Source organism: Protopterus annectens, chromosome 15.part0 (assembly GCF_019279795.1).
Source record: "Protopterus annectens isolate FY-2018-M chromosome 15.part0, PAN1.0, whole genome shotgun sequence".
Lineage (NCBI taxonomy): Eukaryota > Metazoa > Chordata > Ceratodontiformes > Protopteridae > Protopterus > Protopterus annectens.
In genome coordinates, this window is record NC_056749.1 from 74,515,761 (window position 1) to 74,533,260 (window position 17,500).

The following is a 17,500-nucleotide window of genomic DNA, read 5'->3' on the forward strand; positions in this document are numbered from 1 at the left end:
TGCAGCCATATTGTCTGTTTGTTTGCATATCACACCCTTGGGGAGGGCATCATGAAAAGCCTTCCACATAAGGAAGCTCGCCTTCATCTCCAAGACACTGATGTGAAGATTAGACTCTAAATCTGACCATGCACCTTATATCATTTTCCTTTGAAATGCCCCTCTCACCCTAAAAGGTAGGTGTCTGTGGTCACTACTGCTGTCAGTGTGACTGGGTGAAAGGGTAGCCCTTGTGTTATTGATGGTGAGCTAATCCACCATGCAATGTGCTGACTGAAAAATGTTTGCAAGATGAAACTTCAGAGACCACTAGACTGCAAGTATCCACTGGAGGATCTGTATGTGGAATGAAGCGATGGGAACCATTAATATGACAGAAGCCATGAGGCCTAGTAGACATAATAAATAATAAATAGTCAATAAAATCAATGGATATTGTTCATGTTGTTCTTACGTATGCTTCTTAGGGTCATTGGCTAATAGTTTTAGGGCTGGTGATATGGATATGTGGTCATTAAAGCCCTTACCACTACAGGCATCCAGCCTAATTTGCCATATCATCTCCCTGTATAACAGTTTCGTCTCCCAGTCACCCCCCCTATCAAAGTGATCAACAACCTCAACCACCCAAAATTTGAAATCGGCCTTCTCACAGGTTAAGGAGTGTCTATATAGTGCATTATTTTCATTTTTACAGTTTATATCTCTCAGATGTTCGTATATCCTTTTTCTTAAGTGTCGTTCCGTTTTGCCAATTATTAATTTTAAAATATAATATTCTAATATAATTATTACACACATTTTTTTAGGATTAACACGGTTTTAAACAAATATTTATTCAATACATCATTCACAGTATTTACGGCATATATATTTATAGATATATTATTTTATTTGATGTGTATGTATACATCTATATATGTTTTATACTAAGTATTTATGAATATGAAATGTCATTCAAGTTTCACTTTGTCTACAAAAATTTCTTAATTTGTTCAATTGACAGCCACTTTATTGTTATTGTCTTGAATTAATTAATTATCTTGATTGAATTGTGTATATAAGATGGGGGGGGGTTGTTTAATTGATTCTGATGAGGTCTCTGGTTTTTGGAGATGAAAGCGCTAAATCTGTCTTTGTCGAGTGTACAATAAAAAGGATATAGTTGAATTCTGGAGTTTCTGGTTGTGGTGAATACAGCAATATTATATGGAAGACAGCCTTTATTGACCCATACTACCGAGTGTTTTACATATATCTTCAGAATTCAGCAGTCAGACAAACTTTCAGTGATGCTGACAGGGCCTCTCAGTAAACGGACCATGGAAGCCCTAATTGTGTGGCCTAGTCTGCATCTTGGGCAATGTCTATTAGCATTGCCTCCACCTCTGCCACATGGAGGTCTATCACCACGGGAATCCTGGTAAGAATTCTGTGACTTGCAAAACCACATCTTTTTTCCTGCTCTCTGGTTTCTGGAATAGGAAAACGGAAGGGGTAGAAAAACAAATGCCTACTGCAGAGAGACTGTTTTACTATCCTGTTGACTCCTGGTCAATATATCTACCTTTGTGCCCTAAGAAGTGTGGGCATTGATGAAGGACATCTTAAAGACTTTTGCAAAATCACAAAGACACATCCAGGCATGCCTTCTAACTGTAAGACCCATGCCTGCCACTCTGGCCAATCCATCTGCTGCATTAAATGCGAGACGCATGGCTATGTTAGAAGTTGAGTGCAGAGCTGAAAGCTGGAATTTCATGGTCTTTTGGATGTAAGCAGGCAAAACTCCAGAAAGAGACTTGGAAATTTCTTTGCTCAAGTCCCTCTGAAATCTGATAACATGAGCAAGATAGTTCAGTAACCTGAGAGCAAAGGTCACTGATGAGCATGTCCATTTCCCAGATCTACCCAATGCCCCAGACTCCCTGTTAGGGGGATGGACAGAGGACCTTTCCTCAGACAATTCCTTCTGAGTGGCTGCTGCTGCAATCATGGCATCCACTGGGGGACCTTTACTCCAATGTCTTCTGTCCTTAGAAGCTTGCAAAATTCTAGCCGTTTTTTGGGAATGCACTCCACCACATCAGGGTCCTTCCAAGCGCATTGCACAATAAGATCAACTAATACATCAATGGGCAGTACCACCCATGATGAAGTTGAGCAAGAAACAAAGGCTTTTAGAAATACATATTCATCAGGAGAGGGATCTTCAATGGACCAACCCCCTTTCGGTTTAATAAATTCAAGAATCTCACCAAAGGTGACATCCTCTAAGGGAGACCTGGATGAACCCTTACCTTCATCCAAATCAGTATCTTCCATGCCAGACTCTGGGGAGGAGTCTATGATGTCTTGCATGTCTGTTTCTGCTGAACTGATTCTGTTGGGGAGACAGAGGGTTCAGAATCAGACTGGGCGCTAACATAGCAATTAGTTCCAGAAGCTTGTGGTTCAGCCATGATGAAACCCAGAGGTGAGAAAGAGAAAACACTAGACAGAAAATACTACAATGGGTTATCAAAGATAAAAGTAAATTAAATTCTAAGCCCTTTAAACAGTAATAATCGCAGTAAGCAAACAGTATTCAGACAAAGAACACAATAAGCTAATAATAATAATCCTAAACTATTATTAACACATCACTATACTATAACTATAAAGATAACACTAAATCTGAATGGAGATGAATCTCCCAGTAGAGGAGGAATGCATGTACTTAGATATTAAGCTATTTAACTATATAACTAATTTCAAAGTCTTTTGAAACATAAAGGAGATGAGTCCTCAAGACCACATCTGGAAACTGAGGTACTGGAGAGCAGTTCTGGGAATTAGAGGAGAAGTCAAAGCCCTGAAACCGAGGAAGCTACAAATTCAGTGCTGAGGTCAGATCCAATCGGATCTGATATCTCATATGTTGAATCAGATGAAAATAGACAACACCGGATCTGAAGTTATACCTTTTAACATCCCTCCATGTATTAGAAAGGCTAGCAGCATCCCAGTAACTGACCCCAGTGGAGCCAGCATACGTAGTAACATACCTCAGAGATACTTTGTTCTTGTAATAGAAGAACATCTAAATTTCTACATGCAAACAGAAATATTTAGTCATATTCCAACTTGAGGTCTTGTTCAGATATCAAACTCGTAAACTTACAAGTTAGGCAGGCTACTGCTATTTATGTTCTACTTCCAAGATTGAAGTATGGATTTCCCACGTTATCATTACTATCCACAACAATTAGGTAGTTAGTAGGCATGCAGTCCAGGAGACTGTTACGGAGCCCAAACAAAGACACAGATACCAAAAAGCACTGACTGGTTAAGTGACTTGCTCAAGGTCTCATAGGCAAATGAAGGCTGATGGACTCAGACCCTGAACCCCACAAAATATCTCGTTACCTATGTGACGGCCGTGCCCTGGCCCAGCAATCAAGGAGCCACAATCCTCACCACTAACACCAGGGAGGTTGTCTCTGAGAAGAGGAAAGAATAACTACTACACACAGTAAAGTACAACTTTCCTTAAGTGCACACAGAGATCACAGTCAGTCTGGGGCTGGTTGCTCCTTTGCTCACCAGGTCCCCAATAAGACTCCCCACTGGCACAGCTATAGGGTCCAGGTCTCAGCCTAACTGGGCAAGCTAAAACCTCCAGTACCCTCTCTGTCAAACCAGTGCTTTGTGTCTCTGCCCAGGTAGCTGTTACGCACGCACACACACACACACACACACACACACACACACACACACACACACACACACACACACTTTGAGAAGAGGTTATACAACCACACAGACTTTCCTGGGAAAAGGCTGGCACAGGTTCTCCAGCTGTGTCCCTATTACCCAGACCATATGGTAGTAAGTCCTGCCACCACCCCGTTAATTATCAGTTACTAAAAGGTCCTTAAAAGGGTGTCCAATTATTACTGTGCAAATATTATAATCCAATGGTAGTATGACTAATTAGTCTCAAGGCTTTGGAAGGGCTTATTACAATAAATTCTATAAATATACAATGTACTCTAAAGCATACTTTATCTCTACATAAACCAGCCACATGTAGAAGGTTTTAAAAATATTTAATAATAAATAATTAAAACACAAGACAAAACTACTATACCACAGAGATATCTAAGAGTTCAGAGATCACACAGAAACGTAAAATAATACAGTAATACAGGTCTGATTTCAAAGAAAAATACCTAATTAATCTTTACTAGCTTTAACTATTCCTACAAAAAATCACAGTGCTAAAACTTACATGTGTGCTTAGGCAGAGTGCTGAGTTAGATATCCAAAATCAAAATGCTCCCAGTCTCTCACTGAATAATAGTTTTTAAACACTAACCAACAGCTCTGCTGAGGCCCTCCCAAATTACATCATGTTGACAATTAGGTTTTCCCAGTATTCATATTCCATCATCTTGACACCTGGTCTGAGTTCTCAGGCCACAAACTACATTATTTAGCAATCTAACACCTGCTCAGAAACTTACAACAATACAAGGCATTTCACATATTTTGCAGTTCCACATTTCACAATATTTTTTTACACTCAAGAAAACATGCCTGTATTTTACATTTATTTATACAGTTGATAGAATTATGTATCAAATTCTATTTGACTAGGCTGGCAGCCTTTGCCCACTCCTCCTCAATCGTCACAACCTACTCATAGCCTTAGTCCTTTGCACTACCTGAGGGTTTGTGCATCTGAGTAATCAGAGACAGCAGCAGTGCAAACATGAAGCTGAATCCTTATTTGGGCACTCCTGCTTAGTACATCAGTATGCAAAATACTGAATTATACATATTGCCCATCCCATAAAAAACAAGTTGTTCAGAAAAGTGCAACCATACTCATTATGAAACAATGATAAATCTCTCTTGGGTAGGCCACCTTTATACTAAGCACTATGGAAAGGTCATTCTCTAAAATTGCTCCTGCAAACTGAAAGAAACTACCTCAAGATATAAGGTAGATCAATGATGTGAATTTGTTCAAAAAACAGTTAAAACATCATGAAGCAAAGACTTATAAGTGTCAATGTTTTATACTTGTTAGTTGGGTTATCTAATGGCACTGAACAAGTTCTAGTTCAACATTCATTACTGGTATCAGTGTAAACACACCACTAGCATACTGCTGTCACACTACGTTGGTACATGTCTTACATGTAAGATGTGTTTCTACTGTTGTAACATGAAAAGTAAACAAACCAGTGACATATAGAAATGCATGCGCTATTGAAACGTGAATTACGTAGATGTATTGCATCTGTAGATATGTTAGTGTCTGCAATAAAGGCCTTTAATGTCAGAAATTTTTATGCAGCATAGAATTTGTATAAGTAGCTTATTCGTTACTGTCACTTTTGCTTACGGCAGCTCGGATTCCATTATTCATTACTGGGACTTTGTTTTTAACATCATGCATCTATATGCAGCTATACTGTGATTTCATGTTTTTTACCCTCCTTTATCAATAAGTAACTGACAATGTTAACAACGTCCATACAAATGTGTGTAATGGATTCCATAAGTGAACATTAATCCTATGTAAATGACAGTGTTTAACTACTAGGCCCAGGTTGTGGCTGCATGGTCCAGGCCCAATTACCTAGTTAACAAATGTTATAACTAAATAAATTACTTAATAAACAAAACATGATGTGAAAGTAAGAACATCATCATTAACAGTTAATTAGTTTTCATTGTATTATTTCCAATGCTGTGCTTTCCAGTATCCAAATAACATTTAAAGGGCTTTTATATCATATATCAGGGAGATGGATCTCCTGCATAGTTTCTCCAGAGACCTGCAACAATTTTTAAACCACTTTTGAAATCCTGAAACTTCAACAAAAAAAGGAAAGGAACTGCTATTACCACACAGAGCCAGTAGGGCCTCTAATGATGACAGACAACTTCAAAGAGCAATGATCAGACAGATAGTGGGTACAGTAGCCTGCAGTGGAGACCCATTATAGCCATAATCTCTAGCTACATATATCTTATCAGTTCCTGTTATATACCATAATCAGTGTATAAGTACCTCACCAGCAATTTCCAGTGAGCCGATAGCTTTTAAATCAAAGTGAGTTCCTTGAACATTCTGACCAAAGGGGTACTGTTCCAAGTTACAGCATGTGAAAACAAATATTAAAGTCTTCCACTAATGCTGAATTTTTTGGCATTAATTCTTTGATCGTATCAAATAAAAGAAACTTCTTAGTAATGAGAAAATTGTGACAAAAGTAGCAGAAGGCCAAAGTGGACATGAAATCTTCATTTTCCAGGTTTGTACCTCCAAGCAACTTACCATCATAGTAAGAACGATCTATTCTACAAAAGGACCAAGTGAAACTATTCCGCTTTGACATCTACTTCTACACGGGGGTAGGCTGTCATGACCAGATATCCCAGCCTATCTAGTTACATGCACTGAGAAAGACCCATGTGTGTCTCCTGGTATCATACCAGTTTAGTGCTGATGGTCTTATAGATGCCTAAACAATCTTTATTTTTATTCCATTAATATTCCATAAGATCACACTAATGTTACTGCATGCCAATATCAAAATGTGGCACCTATCTTAAACAGAGTTTTTGGCATTGTACATAAAATATAGGGAAAAAGAAGTTCTGTGATACCATTTATCACTGCATTCATGTCAAACAGAGTCCTAAAAATAATCATGTGCTGTGTTGTTAATTATAAGTACATACATCAGGAGAACCCATGTCATGGAATAATCATGTGATGCGTTGTTATTAATAAGTACATACATCAGGAGAACCCATGTCAAGGAATAATCATGTGATGTGTTCTTATTAATAAGTACATACATCAGGAGAACCCATGTCAAGGAATAATCATGTGATGTGTTCTTATTAATAAGTACATACTTCAGGAGAACCCATGTCAAGGAATACTTATGTGCTGTGTTGTTATTAATAAGTACATACATCAGGAGAACCCATGTCAAGGAATAATCATGTGATGTGTTGTTATTAATAAGTGCATACATCAGGAGAACCCATGTCAAGGAATAATCATGTGATGTGTTGTTATTAACAAGTACATACATCAGGGGAACCCATGTCAAGGAATAATCATGTGATGTGTTGTTATTAACAAGTACATACATCAGGGGAACCCATGTCAAGGAATAATCATGTGATGTGTTGTTATTAATAAGTACATACATCAGGAGAACCCATGTCAAGGAATAATCATGTGATGTGTTGTTATTAATAAGTACATACATCAGGGGAACCCATGTCAAGGAATAATCATGTGATGTGTTGTTATTAATAAGTACATACATCAGGAGAACCCATGTCAAGGAATAATCATGTGATGTGTTGTTATTAACAAGTACATACATCAGGGGAACCCATGTCAAAGAATAATCATGTGATGTGTTGTTATTAATAAGTACATACATCAGGGGAACCCATGTCAAGGAATAATCATGTGATGTGTTGTTATTAATAAGTACATACATCAAGAGAACCCATGTCAAGGAATAATCATGTGATGTTTTGTTATTAATAAGTACATACATCAGGGGAACCCATGTCATGGAATAATCATGTGATGCGCTGTTATTAATAAGTACATACATCAGGAGAACCCATGTCAAGGAATAATCATGTGATGTGCTGTTATTAATAAGTACATACATCAGGAGACCCCATGTCAAGTAATAATCATGTGATGTGTTGTTATTAATAAGTACATACATCAGGAGAACCCATGTCATGGAATAATCATGTGATGTGTTGTTATTAATAACTACATACATGAGGAGAACCCAAGTCAAGGAATAATCATGTGATGTGTTGTTATTAATAAGTACATACATCAGGAGAACCCATGTCAAGGAATAATCATGTGATGTGCTGTTATTAATAAGTACATACATCAGGAGACCCCATGTCAAGTAATAATCATGTGATGTGTTATTATTAATAAGTACATACATCAGGAGAACCCATGTCAAGGAATAATCATGTGCTGTGTTATTATTAATAAGTACATACATCAGGAGAACCCATGTCAAGGAAGAACCATGTGCTGTGTTGTTATTAATAAGTACATACATCAGGAGACCCCATGTCAAGTAATAATCATGTGATGTGTTGTTATTAATAAGTACATACATCAGGAGACCCCATGTCAAGGAATAATCATGTGATGTGCTGTTATTAATAAGTACATACTTCAGGAGAACCCATGTCAAGGAATAATCATGTGATGTTTTGTTATTTATAAGTACATACATCAGGAGAACCCATTTCAAGGTAACAGTCCTTATATTACTTCACTGAATATGGTATTTTGAGCAGAGTCAGACACAAAGGTCCAGTGGTCCAGTGCTATCTCTACCAGGATAAAATCTGCTAAATTGTGGAGTAATTTGCCCAGGTAAAAAAAAATGACCTGATGAAGTCAAAAATACAAGAATGTAGATCGAAATGTGGATGCTATTAAACATATGCAAGTTAAATTCATAACCACCTTGGCTGCAAACAGTAAAAACACGCTGTCATATGTTGGTGTAGTGACTGGCAAACCTCATATGCTACTGTTGTATAAATATTAACACAACAATATCCGAACTCAGTCCACCAATACCACAATTAAAGTGAAGAGTTCAAGAATCCACTGGTGGGGTGATATGACGAGACATATAATTAACTGGATAAAAGCAATTTTATTAAAAACATAAAACGGTTAAGCGCTTTCATCTATTATCATATAGACTTCATCAGAACCATACATAAATATTTCCACACTCTTAAATAGGCATATCTAACATTTAAAAATTAATTCCACCAATCCCAATGCTTTTTCTCCTCCATCAATTTAAAAGCCCCTTAAAGCATTGTCAAAATACAAGTTTTTCAACCATAATTTACATACATAGTCCTTACTAACAATTGATATACCATATATCTTGTGAATGAACATCTAAATATATACCATAAAATAAAATAAAATAAAATATATTACAATAAACTTTAATGTGTTATCCTATTCTTAATACTACTTGCTAAAACAAATATTCATACTTTAGCTTGTAGTATGGGTTTAATAGAGATGTATTCATTGATGCCAGGTGGGACAGTAGCATTTAACAAAATCTGCCACCTAGCTTCTTTCACCCCCAAGATATATTTAGTACAGCCACCCCTCTGACTGGCTTGTACTAACTCCAATATGGCAAACTTAAAAGTTCTACACCCACTACTATCCCTAACATGCCTATACAAGGCATTATTATCATCCTTCCTTTTTATAGCATATAAATGCTCATATATTTGATCCTTTAAATGTCTCCCTGTTTGTCCTACATAGAAACTGGGACAAGATGTACATAGGGCGAAATATATAAGATTTTTGCTATAACAATTGCCTTGGCAAAAATGTACTATGCTTTTACTAATATTGTGCACCTGTGTGTGAGCGTCCTCCATTATTGCCCCACATTGGTTGCAATGACCACATTTCCTTGTACCAGTACGATTTACTGTGGTCCTAATACTATTCTTTTCAAATTTCTTCTTCAAATTGGTTCCTATACTATTAACAAACCTTGGTTCCATCCCTACAATAGAAAATACTTTGTCATCACTCCTTAAAATATTCCAATTATTTTTAATAATATTTTTTATATCCTCTGTATATCTACTATATGGCAGAATACATGCCGTATTATATACACATTCCTCATTACTTGTATTATTACTACTATCTATATTGTCGAACAGCATACCTAATAATGGTTTGTATCTGGTACCCCAATGTTTGCTTACATAACCTATAGCATCTTTTATAACATATTCAGGATATCCCCTTTCCCTAAACATAGTGCCTATAATATTCAATTCCTGTAACATTTCACCATATTCAGATGTCATCTGAGGCCGCCCAGATACATTGACCCTTCACAATATTATTCTTTAATCTAACAGGATGACAACTATTATATTCCAAGTAGGCATTGCTAAAGGTCTCTTTTCTAAAAATATTTCAGTACAGCTTGGAAGGTATAGCATACTTAGATACCTACATTTCCTTAACCCCTAGTGGATTCAAATCTGTAGTAGATATACAGAGGATATAAAAAATATTATTAAAAATAACTGAAATATTTTAAGGAGTGATGACAAAGTATTTTCTATTGTAGGGATGGAACCAAGGTTTGTTAATAGTACAGGAACCAATTTGAAGAGGAAATTTGAAAAGAATAGTATTAGGACCACAGTAAATCGTACTGGTACAAGGAAATGTGGTCATTGCAACCAATGTGGGGCAATAATGGAGGACGCTCACACACAGGTGCACAATATTAGTAAAAGCGTAGTACATTTTTGCCAAGGCAATTGTTACAGCAAAAATCTCATATATTTCGCCCTATGTACATCTTGTCCCAGTTTCTATGTAGGACAAACAGGGAGACATTTAAAGGATCGAATATATGAGCATTTATATGCTATAAAAAGGAAGGATGATAATAATGCCTTGTATAGGCATGTTAGGGATAGTAGTGGGTGTAGAACTTTTAAGTTTGCCATATTGGAGTTAGTACAAGCCAGTCAGAGGGGTGGCTGTACTAAATATATCTTGGGGGTGAAAGAAGCTAGGTGGCAGATTTTGTTAAATGCTACTGTCCCACCTGGCATCAATGAATACATCTCTATTAAACCCATACTACAAGCTAAAGTATGAATATTTGTTTTAGCAAGTAGTATTAAGAATAGGATAACACATTAAAGTTTGTTGTAATATATTTTATTTTATTTTACGGTATATATTTAGATGTTCATTCATAAGATATATGGTATATCAATTGTTAGTAAGGACTATGTATGTAAATTATGGTTGAAAAACTTGTATTTTGACAATGCTTTAAGGGGCTTTTAAACTGATGGAGGAGAAAAAGCATTGGGATTGGTGGAATTAATTTTTAAATGTTAGATATGCCTATTTAAGAGTGTGGAAATATTTATGTATGGTTCTGATGAAGTCTATATGATAATAGATGAAAGCGCTTAACCGTTTTATGTTTTTAATAAAATTGCTTTTATCCAGTTAATTATATGTCTCATCATATCACCCCACCAGTGGATTCTTGAACTCTTCGCTTTAATTGTGGTGTTGTATAAATATATTCAGTGAGATATTTTTTAATCAGGTACTCCCATTCCACTGATTATTGCTGTAAGCAATATTGTCTAAGGAACTGATGTCTTATTGTACCAGCAAATAATTTTTTTATGACTTTCACTTAGCAAAATTGTAATTTCAAAGATGAAATAAAAGTTTACATTCTATTGATCTGAAAATCGGGCCCCAGAATGTGAAGTAAGCATAACACTCAATAAGGTAATCATGTGATGGAGTTCTAGGAATTGTCTTTTTCTGGGATTATAATGGAAAATACAAGTTCCTTACCATGGAGTAAAATGAATACTATTTAAACAAAAAAAAGGAAAACTGTCTTATCAGAAGAAAGACTAATAACTAGAAAACTTACCAGTGATGGATAGAAGAAAATAAACGCAGCTAATGCTAATATTCCTGCAGCTCCAAGAAATACAATTGTATAAATAAGCCCCAGCAGAAGAATAAGGGGAACACAGGCAATCACACATCCCGCTGCAACCATATCACGGATATACTGACTGTCGGTTGTACACATGTTAATCAGCTGTAAGACAACACAAATATTTATCTTACTATATTGTACATCTGTACTTATTTTATAATTGCATTTCTGTAATAGAGTATTTTCGAATAAGGGGAAAAAGCCATGTCGTGGACATGCTGACTGCAGGTGTGCTCGGGTTAACCACATGTAAGACAACAAAGAACCCTTCCATACAATGTTGCACAGATACAATATTTAATAACTACATTGCTGTAACAGAAAGCACATCAATAAGAGAAACTGTTTAGCACAATGGTTAAGGTACAGCCCCGCCCCACAAGAGCAAATTTGCACAATGGCATTTTCGATGTAAGTGCTGTTTGCTGATCTGTCTTTTCGATAACATAATATAGACCCAAGAAAACTATATCACAGAGGGCCATAGAAAAGATTAGTGCATTGACAAATCTGAGTTTAATGTCTGATATAAGAAAATATTTGGTGTGATAAAGGGAACAAAATAGTAGAATCACATTTTCTGAACAAGCTACTCCATATTGCTCAAATTTTAAATCATTATCAAAGTAAGTTTTTAAACATTTAATTTAGGAAACTGCTTCAAATGGCTTTTTCATTATAATGGCAACACTTAGTTTCTAGTAGCAGTGTTTTGTGATCAACCTCAAATGCACCAAACTATATTCAGAAGATTGCAAACAGACATATTTCTGAAATTAGTGTTTTAGCTTAGGAGCACGTTCCTGTTACTTAATGTAATAATCTCCCAAACTGCCATGTCATAGTAAAAGCCAACATTTAAAAAATCAACCATTTGCCTCTTTCTTTGACACGTTCTGAGAAAAGCAGCAATTCTGAAACACATTTCTTAGATTTTTCTGTTCAAGCACTTGTATTTTGGTAGAATAAATTATTCCCTTAGAGACCAGCATAGGCTTTGATTTTGTAAGGTCCCAGCTGTGGTATCCTTTGTGAGATGTCTGCATATCATCCTTCTGGCAAGATGGGTTTTCATTAGGGTTTCTGTGTTTTTCCTACATCCCAAAAATATAGATAATTTGAATTGATGATGCTTTAAACCGCCTGTAGGTGCGGGCAGCATATGCGGACGGGAACAGGTAAGTCTATGATGGACTTCCATCCTCTCCAGAACTGGTTGCATGGGTTATGTCCATTGTTTGCTAAAGATACCCAGTGACCTTGAAAAAGTTGTCTAGGTAGGGTTATCATCCAGGTGTTTTTTTTTTCCTCTAGTTCTGATGTGATTTTCTACATTTTTAAAGGTTTGGTGTGACTTTTGTTATTATTTTAGCACCGTGGTGGGGTTAAGTTAGGATTTAAATTTAAGGTTTTGCCATGACTTTTACCTAGTTTAATCTGTTTTTGCTTAATTATTATGGGTAAAGTCTATTTTGCTGATAAAATCATTTCTGAGTGACTGGCTGTATTTCATTTTTTTATTTTATTTTGTATTATTTTGGCTTTTGACAAGCTTACTTTCCCAGTTAACAAATGCAAGTAAAAATACACAGAATGTAATTAAATTGTTAGTAACATGCACAGGATTCACATCAATAAAAATAGATTTATCTTGAAATGGGATAAACAGTTATTACGCTGTGACATGCATGAACACAAGGGTCCAGACAATAGTAAAAAACAGATAATGTGGTATATTTAAATGACCACTGCAAATAACAGCAATAAAAGGATAGGAAAGATAACAGATATCTTCAATAAGATAGGCGATATTAAGGAAAATGTCCACGGAAAAATTGGTATGATAAAAGATAATGACTGCAGGAACCTAAAAGAAGAGATAGCATGGATATACAGAAGACGGATCTAAAAGTCAAAGAAAACTTTATTGTCATTCAGAGCTACACAGCAGTGTAGCTGAATGAAATTACAATGCTTCATTCTCAATGCAGGAAACAGTTGCACATATAGACAGAGAAAAATTAATAAAATATGACAGTAGACATTTAATAAGAAGCAATTTGTAAGTAAAATAGGACAGCAGTGACCCACACCCATCCCAGAACAGGAGACAAGGAAGACAAGGGAACAATATGAAGGTGACATTGTCAAAGTAAAACTGAAACAATAGCAGCATATCTGTGATTAGACTGAATTACTGCACAGTTTGTATATCGCACTTTACAGTCCTTCAGTGTGTAGGTGAGCTACCTGTAGCTAAAAAGGATACCAATATCACTAATAAATTCAATGGTACATTCCCTGATCTGTAGCCAAATATCCTAGCAAACGAGGGTGAATGGGCTCTAGAAAGACTTGCTAAAAAATAAAGCTGATAAAAGTAATGGAATTCTAGCATTATTAAAATCCTGCAAATAATTTTGGTATAGTGTCGGTCATAATTCTCTATCAGATTTGCACAAAGCACCTGTGGCCATTGCAATGGCAATGTTTGATTTATATTGTCTGTACGGTGGCAGTGATGATGTCTGATGAGTAGCTGAGGGAAGGGGGAGATGAAAAGGAATGCCTCTGAGAAGATCATAAAATCTCTGAATAGGCTGAATATTCCTGGAAGGAATTGGGTAGGTATGCATTTTATAAAGCACTAAATGGCAAAGAGTTATTGCTGCTTTCAGCTTTTCTAAATAACGAGTTAATAGAAGATAAAGTTTCATGTTATGGTTTAGGAAAGGGAGATTAGACAGATTTCAGAAACTGATGACTGACTGTTAAAGATGGAGTATAAAATGATGACTAAACTTACAAAGCTTAGATTTAGTAGTGGGGGGATTCAGGTGGAAGAAATAAAAAGGTGCTTGTAGAATGGGAAGACTGAGAAGGTCCATGATGGATGGACATCAGGCAAGAATGATGGGAACTTTTGCAAAAATGTATCATTGCTTTTGCCATGGTGTGTTATTGCACTGGGGAATTAGAGGGTATATGTAAACACAGAAATGTTTATGTCATCGATTATAGGTAACCAGGTAAAGTGCATATAGATATGAAGTAAGGATGCTCTGTTCTTTGCATCTTTGTGACTACATTAGTGAAATCAGAGAGCACAGAAAGTAGGAATAGGTGTCGACAAGAAATACAGCATTAATAACACAGGGGGTGGTGAAATTATATGAATGCAGATGGTGATAAGTGAGGTTTGTGAAGTCTGGAGTTAAAGATCAACAAGGAGCTGCGTAAAGTGCTTTGACAGAGATGGAGTATGGAAAGTACATCTTTTTAAAGGAAGATATCTGAGTATTTGATATTTAGAGGCAGATGTTTGCTTAAGGGAATCAAGAAATATTGTTGAATGGATGAAAGAAATGTGGACTTTTTGGAAAAAGTATAAGTTGTCTTTGCTAGGAACATTAATGTGATACAGCTGGTTGTATCTGGTGTGTTAAAGTGTATTTATGATACAAATATTGTTACTGAAGGGTTTAATTTACAGCGTCACAAATAGACATATCACATTTTAAATGGTCAATATACTTGAATTGTTTCTTGGTTTTGGTTTTAGTTGATTAGTTTGTTTTATTTTATGTTTTTTTCTTTAAAGTTGTTTTGGCTGGAGTTTTAGCAGTTATTGTCTAGGGCCAGTTAGAAAATATTTGTTTTCCATTCATTGGATGCAAAGAAATTAAATCTCGCTAATTTGTGGGAGAAGCTGAATAGCATGTTTTTATTTAGGGTAAGCAGAACATGAAGGGGTGTAATCACTGTGGCCTAGAAGTACTCTGTGACTTCTGCATTGTAAGACTGTATATGGTTTTATTCATGTTACTAAGCATGTAGCCAGGGAACCACTGAGGAACCTAGCCTAGCTTCCCAATTGTCCCAAACACTGTCTGGTTAAGTGATTTTCTCAAGGTCACACAGTAAGAAAATGAAGGCTGAGGGAGCCTGTACTGCAGGAACTAACCCATTAACAGCTCACAGCCATAGTCCTCAACGCCAACTGCCAGGCATTTAATGTCTGCATACTTGCATTGTTTCTTGATTTTTGCTCATTTCATTTCAGGTTTATTTTAAATTTTTGTTTTACTTAAAAGTTGTTTTTTTAATTGGAATTTTAAAATGTCTTGGTTATGGACAGTTACAAAGGATATGTTATCCATTCATTGACATCAAAATAATTCAATTTGACTGATTACAAGAGGAGCTGAGTAGCACAATTTTGTATTTATGGCAAACTGACCAGGAAAGGTTTTAATCATTGGGAACTGAAAGTATTACAAGACTACTGTACTGGTTTTTCTCACATACCCACCTGCCCAGTTCCTGTTGTGCTTCTAAACTCCATGATCTTTGAGCTGCCCACCCCTACTGTAAATTTGACTTTGGAATCTCCTGCCAGTCTCATTTCATTCACTCATTCGACTGGGCAGTAAAAGATCAAACTGGGAAGACCCTCGCTTCAGACGGTTAAAAACTAGTGCATACTGTAATACAAACAGCATCAATCCCTTTCTTCATCTACTTTTAAAATCTGTAACAGCTGAGACAAGACTACAGAACACAGGAAAGTCAATAACATGTTTCTCAGGAATTAGCTTGGAATGAGTGCTTCTGTTTTGCTCCTGATGAGAATATTAGCAGATGGACATTATTTGTCCATGCTGTGTACAGTTCTTGTTATATCGTATGGCTTTCTATTCTATTTTTGATATGTACAGCTTACTGCCTATCTGTTCTCTTTTTTTTTCTTCTATGTGAATTATTTCACCCACACAGTACCTGCAAATAGTCAGTTGTGATCAGTGTGCAACCCAGGTAATCATATGTAAAGCAAAAATAACATTTCCTAGCCTTCCTACAGTTTATCTGAAAACCAAAAATCAGTGTCCCTTCTAATTAAGGGAAAGCCTGAGAACTACGTCTTAGAAGACAGACTGGAATTAGTGCTACTGCTTTGTTCCTGGTGAGAGAGGGAGCAGAGGGACATTGATTCCTAATGGTCTCTGACTGGGCAGTATGGATGGGAATTCACTGGCTGGTCTGACTGCTGAGTGATTCAGTTTTAATTTTGGACCTTTGCGCAGCTTGGCTTTCTGTTGCACCAAGCTGCTGTATGTGCTACCCAGGGTATCTGCCAAGGGAAGACTTTAACAAGTGTACTGACCCCAACAACATCTGGGACAATACTACGTCTCAGGAATCAGACTGAGATTAGTGCCACTGTTTTGCTTCTGGTGAAAGAAAGAGCAAAAAGTCATTAATTCCTAGCTGTATGCAGCTGTGGTGAGACCAGAAATAGTAGCCATGTAATAGCAGACAGGTAAATCACCACCACTCAACATTTTTGCAAACCTAATTCTATCTTTTCATCTAACTTTGGAGTATTACCTAAACAGGTTGATAGGTTCACAGAAGATAACTATGCGAATGGCCCTTTACCCTAAACAGGTTCATAGGTTCATAGAAGGTTACTATGTGAGTGGTCCTAGAGCCCTTACAAGCCTAGCCATATTTATCCTGAGTTGCCCCAATTCTCGGTGGTTAGGTAAGTGAAGTTCGCAGAGGTAAGGGTCTATGGTAGCTAATACGGACTTTCTCTGTCCAGAAGGGACATGAGCACCACCCCAGGAGTGAATTTGCAGTGACCCATCCACTGATCTAGACTGCATTTGAAGAGGGTCAGGGAGAGTCTCAGTTGAACTTGAACTGGAAGCTTGTTTCAGAGAAGTGGTAGTCTCCAGGAGATGTATCTATCTCTCCAGCATGACCTGTTCATGTCAGAAGCTATATTAAGATCCCTGGTGCGAGTGACTCTTGTGCAGTTTCATTTATAAATGTGTAGCATTTCTATCAGGTCTGGATCACAG

General features: G+C 36.6%; 1 protein-coding gene across 1 annotated transcript in view; it reads right to left on the bottom strand.

Moving 5' to 3' along the window:
* The window catches only part of LOC122789789 (multidrug resistance-associated protein 5-like), a 464,322-nt gene that overhangs the window by 397,893 nt on the left and 48,929 nt on the right, over nucleotides 1-17,500 (bottom strand). The window contains exon 5 of the mRNA XM_044057231.1: nucleotides 11,562-11,735. Coding sequence (XP_043913166.1) covers nucleotides 11,562-11,735 — 174 coding nt within the window. The remainder of the gene's footprint in view (nucleotides 1-11,561; nucleotides 11,736-17,500) is intronic.